This window comes from Silene latifolia, chromosome Y (genome assembly GCF_048544455.1).
Source record: "Silene latifolia isolate original U9 population chromosome Y, ASM4854445v1, whole genome shotgun sequence".
Classification (NCBI taxonomy): domain Eukaryota; kingdom Viridiplantae; phylum Streptophyta; class Magnoliopsida; order Caryophyllales; family Caryophyllaceae; genus Silene; species Silene latifolia.
Window position 1 is genome coordinate 203,791,896 of NC_133538.1, and position 14,678 is coordinate 203,806,573.

At 36.3% G+C, this 14,678-nt stretch overlaps 1 protein-coding gene across 1 annotated transcript; it reads left to right on the forward strand.

The window, feature by feature from the left end:
• The first annotated feature begins 7,022 nt into the window (after window positions 1–7,022).
• Window positions 7,023–7,666, forward strand: LOC141629875 (secreted RxLR effector protein 161-like). The gene is made up of 2 exons (XM_074442799.1): window positions 7,023–7,440; window positions 7,560–7,666. The coding sequence occupies exons 1-2, from the start codon at window positions 7,023–7,025 to the stop codon at window positions 7,664–7,666; spliced, it is 525 nt and encodes a 174-aa protein (XP_074298900.1).
• The last annotated feature ends 7,012 nt before the right edge of the window (window positions 7,667–14,678 follow it).

Below are 14,678 nucleotides of genomic sequence, written 5' to 3' on the forward strand. Positions count from 1 at the left end.
ACGATGATCCCGCCTGATATAGACGATTGGTGGGTCGTCTGGTTTATTTGGCTGTTACTCGCCCGGATTTGTCTTTTGTTGTTCACATTCTTTCCCAGTTCTTAAAGGAGCGACGACATGCACACATGGAGGCCGCTTTAAGATTAGTCCGTTATCTTAAGGGTAGTCCGGGTCAGGGAATTTTATTACGCTCTGATAGTGATTTAACTATTTCTGGTTGGTGTGATTCCGCTTATGCTGGATGTCCCTTAACTCGGCGCTCTATTAGTGGGTGGTTTGTCTTCCTTGGGTAATCACCAGTTTCTTGGAAGACCAAAAAGCAACATACCGTCTCTCTCTCTTCTGCTGAAGCGGAATATCGCTCCATGACAGCTATCGTGTGTGAGCTTAAGTGGCTCAAAGGTCTTCTTACAAGCCTGGATGTTCCCGTCTCTTGTTCGATGCGGTTATTTTGACAATCAATCTGCTCTTCATCTTGCCCAGAATCCTGTATTTCATGAACGAATAAAACACATAAAAATTGATTGTCACTTTGTTCGTGATGCCATATCGGAAGGACTAGTAGCACCGGCACATGTCTCTACGACCGAGCAACTAGATGACATTTTTACGAAGGCATTGGGTGTTCAACAATTCCATTATCTTCTCCGCAAGTTGGGCATTTTGGATCTCCATGCTCCAACTTGAGGGGGGTATTAGGAATGAATATAAGAATATCGTAATCTTAGGCATATTTGTTATATTTGTTAAGCATAATATCTTCTTTGATTTAGTCCTCCTAATTATGAGGATATTGTAACCTATTTAATCTGACAAATACCAATAGCCAAACACACGATATTCACACAAATTATATCACATTTGATCGAGCTAGTCGATCGAGCTATGTATTTCAAGCTCATGTTGCTGTAATTACAGCCCTATAATGACCTCTCCGATAAATATAAATTATAACTTATAAATAGGGGCGTATTAAAATAAATGGAGGTCATGTGTGAACCAGAAAAAAATAAGGCCCCAAATATAAATGTGCAAGTATACTATGATTTGAGGTTTATATTGAATTTTATAAATGAAGTTTGTAAATTCGGTGACCAGATCCAATTTCGTCACCCGTGGTTGGCTAATGCCCACGGCCTTAAACGCCCCTGGTCATAAATCCGTTAAAATTTTGCCAACCCATTCACAAGTGACTACTTCTCCGTAGATGAAAAGTCGTGATTGTAGAAAAGATACTCCGTATGACCGTATTTGTTAAATGAATGTCTATCATGAACGGTTGAATATTATTGAATTGCATTATAATTCATGAAGGATGAGTACAATATATATAGTGGAGCTAAGCTAGGGTTACAAAGATTGCTACGCAAGACATGCCTTATTACAAAGAGATATTGAACGATATATTTCCTAATTACAAATATATACGGAGCTAAATTTTAGAAACGAATAACTGAGAGACGATATTTCCAACTGAGAAGATATTTTCTTTACACGCTCCCACAAGACGGTTGGTCGAAGAGTAAGACCGATCTTGGAGACTAAACAGAGAAAATGAGCTCGAGGTAGTGGCTTCGTTAATGTATCAGCCAACTGGTCATTGCCATTAAAGTGTTGAACACGGATGGAACCCAATTGGATGGACAAAGTGAAAATCAAGTGCAAGTTGTTTCATACGGGTATCGGATTAGCGGGGTAATGGGACGTACCAATATTGTCACTGAAAATTGCGGGAACGAATTACCAAGTCGGTGATGCCAGGTAGCCGGAGGTGTCGTGTTGATCGTGTAGGCAGTCGGAGAAGAAGGTGTCGAAATGTGCTTAAGTTAGCCGATTTTTCGAAAATAAAGTGTGTTTGCGACGGTCTTTGCTCAGGTCATTGGAGGATCAAACAGTAACGAAAATCCTAGTTTTTGGACGTTTTGGAATAGTGAGATTACAAATTTTGTGAATATAGGAAGAGTCGGGGTCTGTGATAGTCCTAAGTGGTGCGAAAAATGGTCAAATAGGCTACTGGTCAGAACCCCTGTTTCTGTGAAAATAGGGGTCTGTTTGATGGTGTATTTGCGTGAGACTTAGGCTCGGTTTCCAAAAGTTTTAAACTAGGTTTGCAGGCGAGAATGGGAGGTATCGAACTGGGTTGTATCACGATGGTCGAATGACGGTACCACGGTGGTTGTGAATGATGACGATGGATGACGGGGTCGGGATTTCAATGAAGGTGCGATGTATGGTCTGTTTTGATTCCGTTTATGCATTTGATGGAGGTAGAACTCGTGGTTGCGTGACTAAGGAGCAGCGGTGGCTATCGTTTATGAGGTCGAATTACGATGGTGGTGGTGAGACGGTCGATTTTGGTGGTCACGGTGGTGAATTATTGTGATGCGTAGAAGACGTTTGCGGACTTTCGAAAAGGACGGGTGTACGTTTGATGCAATTCGCGGGTGACGGCAGCGGAAGTGGGTCGGGTTTTGGGTGGGTAGATTTTCGGAAATAGGATCTACTCCGAGGGATTTAACCTCTATCAAGAGAACGAGGCTCTGATACCATGATAGAATTATGAACGGTTGAATATTATTGAATTGCATTATAATTCATGAAGAATGAGTACAATATATATAGTAGAGCTAAGCTAGGGTTACAAATATTGCTACGCAAGACATGCCTAATTACAAAGAGATATGGAACAATATATTTCCTAATTACAAATATATACTGAGCTAAATTATAGAAACGAATAACTGAGAGAAGATATTTCCAACTGAGAAGATATTTTCAACCGAGAAGATATTTCCTTTACACTTGTTGGAGTTTTGGTTGCTCCAAAGCTTAAGTAAAACAACACTTATCCCACATTGGAAGAATAGTGGGGGAGTGTTGTATTTATATATGGAAGAGAGTTAACAAGAGTTAACTAGACTATAGTGGGTAGACTATAGTCTCCCCACGCGCGCGCCGCCGCCGCCGTCCGGCTCGGCTCGTGCTCGTGACACGTGACACGTGCGCGGTGGGGTGGGGCCCCTTTTTGCTACTGGTCCGAATTTCTCCTCGGATTCTTTCTTTTTGCTACTGGTCCGAATTTCTCCTCGGATTCTTTTTTATAGCTGTTGAGATTTTATTCCGCAATCAATACAAAATTCATTACACGATTTATGACAATTAAATTGCAGAATCAATGGCATTCACTTTTCGACTGTTGGAGGAGCCTCTTGGCTACTATATAAATCTTCTTCCTCCTCAGTTTTACATACACAGAAAAATACAAATCATCTCCTTCTCTATCTCATCCCTTTTATGCTATCAATATTGAGAACAGTTCCCGCTTCCGTCCTTGGTGTGCAACATTGTGCGGAAGGAGGCGTTAACCCTGGAATCGGTGACCACGGAACCCAAGGAGCACTTGTGTGGGGGTCTAACTGATTTAGGGCAGTGTCTTACACGGCGTCTCGATTAAGGGTCATTTCGGATCAGCTAAGTTCAATTTCTTTCAATCTAAATCAGTTAACGAACTTCTCTGATCTTTGTTTTTGTCTACTGTTTTATTCTTTTTAAACAATGACAAATCCATCCGGAAATTCTGACGATTCTAATGTCAACCGAGAAATTGTTTCGGTTACCCCTAATGTCCCTGTTAACAATTTCACAATGGCACACAGAATTGTCCCTGACCTTAGTAAGATGGAACCGTTAGATGGAAAAAATTATAGGAGATGGTCTGAAAAAATTATGTTTTATTTCTCGCAATATGAGATTGACTATGTGTTATTTCAAGAACCACAGTCTACTGAAGAGTCTAGTTCGTCTGAAGTTGTCAAACCTGATCCTAAATTTGCTAAAGATAATAAGACTGTTAAAGGTGTCATGTTACATTATATGGTTGATAATCTGTTTGACATCTACTGCAAAACTAACACTGCTAAAAGGATTTGGGATGCTTTGGAAACTAAGTATGGTACTGATGATTTCGGTACTAAGAAGTATGCAGTAGCAAGATGGTTAAAATTTCAGATTACTGATGGCAAACCTATAATGGATCAAATACATGAGTACGAAAATATGGTTTCTGAAATTATTGGTGAAGGGATGATGTTGTGCGAGTATATGCAGGCTAATGTTCTGATTGAGAAATTGCCTTCTCCTGGTTGGGATGAGTATAAGAAACATCTGAGGCATAAGAAGAAAGACATGAAGTTGCAGGAGCTGATTGGTCATATCAAAATTGAGGATGCCACAAGGAGCCAGGATCGTGCCAGGACTAATGCTACTAACACCGTTAAGGCTAATGTTGTTGAATACGGGAACACGGTACAAACAAGAGGAGCTATGATCAATACAACAAATCACTGCAATTCGATAAACCAATAAAGACAATGACAGAAATTGCTTTGGTGGTGTGATAAGCCCGGTCATCCCGCTTTCAAGTGCAAGGCCAAGAAAGCTTATGAAGAAAGGCGACAAAATCAAGGGAATCGCAACAATGCACATGGTGGAAAATTCCAAAAGAAAGACAACAATCAACGTGGTGGCTACAAAAATTACAAATCCAACAAGCGACAAGCTAATGTTGTTGAAGGCTCAAGTGAGGGTGATGATATAATTGCTGCAATGGTGTCCGAGATTAACTGTCGGAAGCTTGGTGGAATGGATTGTTGACACAGGAGCTACACGCCATATTTGCACCAACAAGGATCTTTACAAGGAGCTCAAAGATGTTGATGAGAAAGAGGTAGTGTATGTTGGCAACTCCAGCAAGGTTCCAGTCCTCGGCATTGGCAAGGTGCACCTGAAACTCACTTCTGGCAAAGTTTTAGCTCTTGAAAATGTGCTCTATGTGCCTGATATGCGTAGAAATTTAATCTCTGGTGCTTTACTTAATAAGGCTGGTCTTAAACTTACTTTTGAGTCTGATAAGTTAGTCATGTCTAAGAGTGGTCAGTTTGTTGGCAAAGGTTTTTGTAATGGTGGTCTGTTTGTTCTTGATGTTGAAATGAATGCATCTACTTCTTCTGCTTATATCGTTGAGTCCATTGATATTTGGCATTCTAGACTTGGGCATGTTAACACTAAATCCATTAAACGCATGAAAACAATGAATTTGTTGCCTAATTTGATTTCTTATGACATGGATAAATGTCAAGTATGCGTGGAAGCAAAGCACTCTAAAAAACATTTTAAGGAAGTGGCCAAAAGGCAAACCGAATTATTAGAACTTATTCACACCGACTTGGCTGATTATAAAAATTGTGAAAGTAAGGGAGGTAAAAGATATTATATAACCTTTGTGGATGATTGTTCGAGATATACTAAGGTTTATTTGTTAAGGAATAAGAATGAGGCTGAGGATATGTTTATTATTTATAAGGCTGAGGTTGAAAATCAACTTGATAGGAAGATTAAGCGTGTAAGGTCTGATCATGGTGGAGAATACAAATCTGATTTTTTGGTGGATTTTTGTCAGAAAAATGGTATTATACATGAGTTTTCAGCCCCGTATACCCCCGAACAAAATGGTGTAGCCGAGAGGAAAAATAGAACATTAAAGGATATGATGAATGCTATCCTACTATCTTCTGGGTTATCTGATTTTATGTGGGGGGAAGCTATCCTATCTGCCTGTTATGTTTTAAACCGTGTACCTCATAAGAAACTTGATGTGACACCTTATGAGATTTGGAAGGGTTATCCACCTAATTTGAGGTTTCTGAAAGTTTGGGGATGTCTAGCCAAAGTTGCCTTACCTGCTTTTAAAAGAGACAAAATAGGGCCTAAAACCATTGACTCAATTTTTGTGGGTTATGCTTCTAATAGTGCAGCCTATAGGTTCATGACCAAAGATGCGAGTTCGGGTTTTTATGGTAATATTATTGAATCTAGAGATGCTGTTTTCTTTGAGGATCTTTTTCCTTTGAAACCTTCTTCAGGGCAGGACTTGACCTTTGATGATTCTTCCCATGAGGATAATGATGGTAGCTCCCCAACCCATGTTGACACATCTAGTGAACCATCAATAGAACCAAGAAGGAGTAAGAGACCAAGAGTAGAGAAATCTTTTGGGCCTGACTTTCTTATGGAGGAGGATGGTAGATATTTAGATGATGAGTTGGTTGACATGTATATTGTGGAGGAGGATCCTAAGACCTATGATGAGGCTATGAGATCAGTTGATGCTTCCTTGTGGAAAGAAGTTATTGATAGTGAGATTGAGTCCATTATGTCTAATCATACTTGGGAAATCGTTGACCTGCCTCGTGGATGTAAGCCTATAGGGTGTAAATGGGTGTTCAGGAAGAAACTCAAAGCTGATGGGACTATTGATAAATTTAAAGCCAGGTTCGTGGCTAAGGGTTTCACCCAAAAGTCTGGTTTAGACTATTTTGACACTTATTCCCCGGTCACTAAGATTGCTTCCATTAGAGTGATGTTTGCTATTGCTTCCATGTATAACTTGTTTGTTCATCAGATGGATGTGAAAACTGCGTTTTTAAATGGTAATCTCGATGAAGAGATTTATATGGAACAACCTGATGGTTTTATAGTGCCTGGTCAAGAACATAAAGTTTGTAAACTTGTTAAATCTTTGTATGGACTTAAGCAGGCACCGAAACAATGGTATGAAAAGTTTCACAGTGTGATTGTTTCTCTTGGTTTTAGAGCTAGTGATGCTGATACATGTATCTATGTGAAATCCAATGCTAGCGGAAGTGTTATTATAAGACTTTATGTGGATGATTTACTTATCTTTGGCACTTCATTAGATGTTATTGATTCTACTAAAAGCATGCTTAAAACTTCTTTTGAAATGAAAGACATGGGTGAGGTTGATGTCATTCTTGGTTTAAGAGTATTAAAGACTAGTAAAGGTTATTGTCTTAGTCAAGCTCACTATGTTTAGAAAAATTTAAAGAAGTTTGGTTATTTTGAAGTTGAGCCTGCTAGAACACCTTTTGATGCTAGTGTGCACTTAAAAAAGAATTTATCCGAAAGTGTGGATCTTTGGTTATGCTAAAATCCTTGGTAGTGTCATGTATCTTATGTGTTCATCTCGTCCTGACATTGCATATTCTGTTGGGAGATTGAGTAGATATACTCATAATCCCGGTCATGATCATTGGAGTGCATTAGTTCGTTTGCTTAAATATCTTAAAGGTACAGCTGATTTTGGATTATCTTATTGTGGTTATCCTCCAGTTTTGGAGGGATATTGTGATGCTAAATGGATCTCGGAGAGTAAGGATATACACTCTACCAGTGGTTATGTTTTTACTTTAGCAGGAGCAGCTGTATCTTGGAGGTCATCCAAGCAAACGTGTATTGCGAGATCTACAATGGAATCGGAATTTATAGCTCTCGAATTGGCTGGTCGAGAAGCAGAATGGTTGAGAAGTTTAGTAGCGGACATTCCTCTTTGGCCAAAGCCCGTGCCATCCGTGCCGCTACATTGTGACTCGTAACCGCCATTCATGTAGCCAAGAATAAGGCTTATAATGGCAAGAGTAGGCATATACGCCTAAGGCATAATATTGTTTGTAACTTGATCAAGTTTGGTGTTATTTCTTTAGATTATGTGAGGTCGGAAAGTAATATTGCCGATCCATTGACAAAGGCCTTAAATAGGAAACTAGTTTCAGAAACTGCTAAAAAGATGGGATTGAGCCCACCTACGTAGTGCTTTTACGATGGATACCCAATCTGGATTACCAGATTCAATGAGGTCAAACGAAATCGTCGAGCATTGCTTGTATTCTTTTATTTTGATGAATAAAGGAGGTTATTCAGTTTATCCCTTTTTAGCATGTTTGTTTACTGCAGGTTAGGTTGGACGGGTGGTAGTCCTTAATGAGTTCCATATCTCACGGTTTGAGTGGTGTGTGCAAAGACACACTTGATGGACTCACCTACGTGATTGTGGAGTGTTGGCCGCCTCCTATGAGAATAGATGTGGGCTATTCTCTAATGCAATCATGAGACAGGGTTTTTCATGGGGCCATAAGTTACTCTAGGGAACTGTTCTCATCTCTATCCTTTTTCAGGTTCAAGACTATGTTCACCTGATTATAGCTTTTCTTATATTTCTTTTGTTTTCTTAAGTTTGGACCAAGTGGGGGATTGTTGGAGTTTTGGTTGCCCCAAAGCTTAAGTAAAACAACACTTATCCCACATTGGAAGAATAGTGGGGGAGTGTTGTATTTATATATGGAAGAGAGTTAACAAGAGTTAACTAGACTATAGTGGGTAGACTATAGTCTCCCCACGCGCGCGCCGCCGCCGCCGTCCGGCTCGGCTCGTGACACGTGACACGTGACACGTGACACGTGACACGTGACACGTGACACGTGACACGTGACACGTGACACGTGCGCGGTGGGGTGGGGGCCCTTTTTGCTACTGGTCCGAATTTCTCCTCGGATTCTTTTTTATAGCTGTTGAGATTTTATTCCGCAATCAATACAAAATTCATTACACGATTTATGACAATTAAATTGCAGAATCAATGGCATTCACTTTTCGACTGTTGGAGGAGCCTCTTGGCTACTATATAAATCCTCTTCCTCCTCAGTTTTACATACACAGAAAAATACAAATCATCTCCTTCTCTATCTCGTCCCTTTTATGCTATCAATATTGAGAACAGTTCCCGCTTCCGTCCTTGGTGTACAACATTGTGCGGAAGGAGGCGTTAACCCTGGAATCGGTGACCACGGAACCCAAGGAGCACCTGTATGGGGGTCTAACTGATTTAGGGCAGTGTCTTACACAGCGTCTCGATTAAGGGTCGTTTCGGATCAGCTAAGTTCAATTTCTTTCAACACTTACGTTGGATTATGACCTCACTACAAACACTAACTAGCACTCTAGCACCATTATTGTTCAATTCCTAGCACGTATTTAGTTTGATCGATGTATGTTGTGCATTTTCAAATGTAACCTTTTATTTATGAATAGCAGAATAGGTCAATCATCCAAAGCTATCTTTAAAGTGTACACGTAATGACGTAAGGTAGTAATAATGTTTGGAAAATGAGATGGCGACATCGGGTGTTACCCAAATTCGGTAACACCGAGGGTATTTTGGTAAATAGATAGTCAAATTAGTTCCCCTCCAAAACATTTGAATTTCAATTTGTATATTCTTTTTAATGGCAATTATTAAATTATTTACTAATTACATCAATAATTTATGAATCTAATTTCTAACCTAAGAATATAGGACTCCAGAAGACAAGAACACTATTATGGACACGGTGGTCTTGATAATCAACTGCAAATTGACGAATAATGACAATTAAGCAAAGCTAGATCGTCATCAATTCGTCATGGCCAATGATTGTTTACACAATGAATTTTTGCAAATCTATGTGGCCATCTTATCTTATATATATATATCTATCTATCTATATTATTAAAGGAAGCTTTTTCCGAGTGTTTATAGAGTCTCCAACATTGCTAAAACACCTTAGCTTCATAAATAAAGCTAAATAAATCTATAAGAAAAAAAAAACTAAAATTAAAGATAGAGTTTGATCAACAACATAACATATATTTTTAATATGAGAATTATACACAACTAAACACTATATATTTGAGTAGGATACAAATTCTATTTGTATATATAAACGCTTATTACGTTCTAAGCCACAATAGACGATTAGACAACTCCCTTCCCTCGATATCAAATTATTATTGTTAATTGTCTTTTTTTGGTCAATTTTTAATTTCACATTATGATATATAGTAGACGTTGAATGGTGTTTTTACTAATTGTTTTCTTTTGTTCGTTTGATAGGATGAAGATCGTCAACGGTATTGTCGAAAAATGCTTACTTTTCGTTTTTGTAGTAGACGGTATACTACAAGAATTACCGATGATGTTATAAGGATCTAACTTTGTGAATTTGTTTAAATTAGTGGCTTTGGTTTTGTCCATTTTTGTTGGAGGCTTAATTGATACGTTTATTTGCACCCAAAGATGAATAAAGCACGCATAAGTATTAATACTTTTATACAAGTAGTCAAGTATTGATACTCTTACTTCCACTTCTTGTTTTTTTTTGTACATATAATATAAATTTCGATAGCACAAAGTTTTATTGTTTTATTGATAAATATAAATGTATATGGCTAAGTATGAGGATATGAATACACGTTATAATTTTGTTAATTCACTGGTTTTAGCACACGATTAGATGAGAGAGTGCTTTTTCACAAATACTTCCTAATATGTGATTCCTTAATCTATCTTCAAAGTTCTATATAAGAAATAGACCTTTTATAAGTACTCATTTCGTCTCAATAGATTCTTTACATTTTTTTTTGGACATTATTCATAACTCCAGAAAATTTTTAATATTCTCAACAATCTATAACAGAAAATATAGTCGTGAATGTGTCTCGGTAAATGTAAAGAAGTAAACGAAAAGAATCTTTTAAGACGGAGGGAGTATTATTTTATAACAATATATATTGTAGGTATACAATTACCGATAAGTTCTAAAAGGTATTATTTTATAACTATATCAGCACGTTAAAAGTATTAAAAATTTTAACGGTGTTTCATACGAGCATTATGCATGGAATATAACACAACTCTTCTTCTTCACGCGCGCACAAATTCTATATCCCTTTTAATATTGGTCACTCCTCTTTATTATTTATTTATGTATTTATGTATATTGTATTCATTATTTTGACCAACTTTAATTCGCGACATGGAGAATGGTAGGACGTGACAATGCGAGATTATCTTTCGTAAAAGAAGATGTATGACTGTGGTGAATGTAAATTCATAAAGGAGTACGAAAAAAGAGGTCTTTTAATTTCTTAATCTCTTAGTGAGAGATCGTCTCTCCAAAATTTTTGTATAATAATATAAATAAAAAGAAATGATTAAAACGGAGCGAATAACTGATAAAAGATCAAATTTTAGAACCAGTAGGATTCTTCCTACAACTCTTATTATATGTTGAATTTTAGAGATCCTTAGCCCTTTAGAGACTCCAACCTTCGTAAAAGACACGTAACACATGACTTACATAATACTTCCTTCCATCCAGATAAATGGTAACACTTACCTAAAATGGACGATCCACACCAATGATAACATACCTTATTTGGCCTAAAAATTGACTAAGTTACCCTTATACCCCACTATCTATTTACATGTTTGTCATCAAATGGCACACTCACTCACTCACTCAATGTTTAATTACAAAATACATTATTCCTGCAGCCCCATTAAAAACTTCCAACTTTACCCCTCACTTTTCCACATTTTCTTAAATAACCCATTTTTTCTTATGTTACCATTGATCTGGATCAAAGGGAGTATATGGTTTTGCATGGTATATAACTATATATACATAATTCTCATTTTATCGTTATAGAGTTTTATAGTTGATAGGATTAGGGAGTTAATACGATAGAAATTAGGGGGTGTTTGGTTGGCATTATTGGAATGGATTGGAATGGATTTGATACATTCCAATGTTTGGTTGGAACATTTTGGAATGGAGTTAGATACCCAATGGATTCTAATTCCATTCCAACCCCTTGGAATCCCATACCTATCTTCTCCCCATGGATTCAAACTCCATACCTTTATGTTTATTTTTCCAATGAACCAAACAAGTTTTCAAATGTATGGAGTTGGAACCACATACTTCTAAGGTTTCTCATTCCAATCCATTCCATTCCTAAGCAACGAACTAAATAACCCCTTAATAAATCTGCCTTCTACACACTTCTTATTATATCTCCCATCTACATTTACATAAAAAAATGGCCGAAATACAAGGATATTATAATTAATATACAAAGTCTCTTATTACAAATCTCTTTTAAAATTAAATAATACAAATTGGAATCAAACTTTTAGAAAGCTTGAAATGAAATCTTCCCTTGAAATAAAAATCCTTTTGAACAGCAGCGGAAGTAACCTGAAATAAAACCAGAAGACAGAAAGGACTACCCCCATGACGAGTAGCCCAGAAGGGAGAAAACACGTCAGCCGGAAAGCTGAGTAACAGATAATACCTCAATATAAGCAGAATAGTTTTTGGTCATGGCGTGGAAACAGGCACACGTAAAAATAAAAATAAACACAGAGAATAATAAAAGCACTCCCCATTAACTAATCACAACCTCAAACTTACTCAGCTACATCTCTAATACAACTCTTATATCATTCCTCCATAATTAACCAAGTCTCAACTCATTACTCTGTCTCACTCATTACTCCGTCTCCAAAGTAACCGGATATCGTATTCTCATCGTCGACCTTAAGACCAAGGACAAGGGGTGAGTGAACTGGCAGATAGGACCGCGAAACAATATTTCCATCTCAATGTCAATTCCAATCCCATAATATAACTCAATAACCAGGGTCACTCTGGACCATAAACACAATATGGCACAACGGCCTCATAACTCAATACCAGTAACCAATCTCAATCTCAATTTCAATATCGTCAAATATTCCATTAAAGGAACTGCTCAACACTTAGAGTAATCTCTAAGCCGTTGGAGCTTGTGTCCTCCACAAATTAGTGTGATAACATTTATAAATCTCTTAAAGGTTCACAAGGGTATACTTCGTATTTAATCAGTTAATTAACGATTACCTAAAAACAGTTGGCTTGCTAGAAAGTTTGACGTTATTATCATACAGATGACGGTGATCAATTGGCCCCTAAAGGTCACACCTAAAGGATGTGTTTGGGAGATGTGGTTATGGAAATGTAATCACATTGATGCCTTATATGACTAAACAGTTAGTCAATGTGTTGATGAGACGATTATTTAATGTCGATTAAATAATATTAGCTGAGACGAATTAACTGTCAATTCGTAAATTGAATATAATATGTTATATTTAATTAATGTATATAATGTTAAGCTTGGACGAATTAATATGTTAATTCGTAATTAAATGTAATCGGTTATATTTAATCAACAAGATGAATGTGTCATAGTGGTAATAGTAAGGGTACTCAAACCAAGAGGTTATGGGATCGATCCTCACTAAATGACAATTTATAAATAATACATTTTATACATTTTGCATACTACCAAAATAAGAAGATTTAATCTCCTTATTTTGGGTAAGTACAAAAACCCAAAAAAGAGAAATTTATTCTCTTAATTTCGGAAATATGGGCCGAAAAAAGGAAAAGAAAAATCTACCCTATTCTCTCCTTATACCCGGTTTTATAAAGGGGAGAAGGTGATTTTTTCTTAACCTAATTCTTTTTCCTATTCTTGCCTCTCATCTAAAAAAACACAAAAAACAAAAACCCTAATTAATTTACTGAAATTTGGAGATCGATTCTAGCAACAAGTTAAGGGCATTTCTCATATCGTCTTGGGTGCAACTAATAGGCTAATATCATTGCGATATTATTCTTAGGCCGAATTTGCTAGGACCGAAGGTTGATTCTTCATCTCTTTACCTTTTTGTTTATGTAATTTAATCTTATGACTAGCATTCATCATGATATATTCGTTATAGTCCTTAAATTTAAAGGGATGCATACAGATAAATCCCACAAGTGGTATCAGAGCCAAGACCACGAATTTATTTGATGATTTTCATAAAATTGTATGTAAACAATGTTAGGGTTTCGAAAAAAATAAAAAAAAATAAAAAGGGGGGGCCACACGGCTGAAATTTTTTTTTTATGCCGAATTGTTTTTTTTTTGCAGCCGCTTTTGTTCTTCTTTTGTTGTTTTGATTCCATTTGATTTATTAATATTATTGTTTTAATAGGTTAAAATGATAATATAATGAATTTGTAGATGTGTTGATTTAATAAAATTTAAATTGATATGTAAATGGAATTGCTTAGTTTTATTGATGATAAATTGTTTTTTTGCTATATTGTTTTTGGCATAAATGGTTTTAAATTGCTGTTTAGAATCATGTTTCATAAATTTACATGTTTAAATTATAAGATAAATATGCCAATCTTGTTAATAGCAACAATAAGCGATTGTGTTCATCAATAATCATGTTTTTGATTATTTAGGGCATAATGCCGATTTTAAAAATTTGGGACGGCTGTTTTAATTTTTTTTAGCCGTGGAAATTTTTTTTCTGTTTCTGTTACTGTTCACGTATGGACAAAATAAAAAAAAATTTGTTTTTTGTTTCGGTTTTTACAGAAAAACCGTGAAGAAAAAAAAACGGGTTGTTTTAATTATGCCGAGAGTTTTTCATAAAAAAAAAAATTCTGTTTTTTGGAATGCCGAGACCAAAAATAAAAAAAAGGTTGTTTTCGTTTTTTTGTTTTGTTTTGGCCTAGAATGATTATACATTAAATTTGCAATATATGATAAATAATTGTGAAGCGGTTCATAATTCTTAGATACCTAATTATTTTAAAGCAGTTTAAAATACTGATGGATTAAATTCATATTACAAGTTTAATTTGAATTAAGATTAAAATTATTGTGATTAATTGAGGAATTGTCACTTAATTTGATCATTTAAATAGGTGGTTTGGATAAAATTAATCTACATAATTAAAGAATTATGTCTTGCATGTTTAATTTTTTTTAGTTGATGCTTTTTATTATAGTTGAATGAATCGTTGAATGGTTTTATTTACGTATTTTTGCAATCGGTTGTAACTTGTAACACTCAGTGTGGCCTTAGTCAAATTATGTTTTCGTAATGATGGGAA

Excerpts from the sequence above, each read along its gene's own strand:
- LOC141629875 (XM_074442799.1), top strand. The coding sequence starts at position 7,023 with ATGTATCTTATGTGTTCATCTCGTCCTGACATTGCATATTCTGTTGGG. Across the intron at positions 7,441-7,559 it reads GCCATCCGTGCCGCTACATT|ATTATGTGAGGTCGGAAAGT; the intron begins GTGACTCGTAAC and ends TTATTTCTTTAG.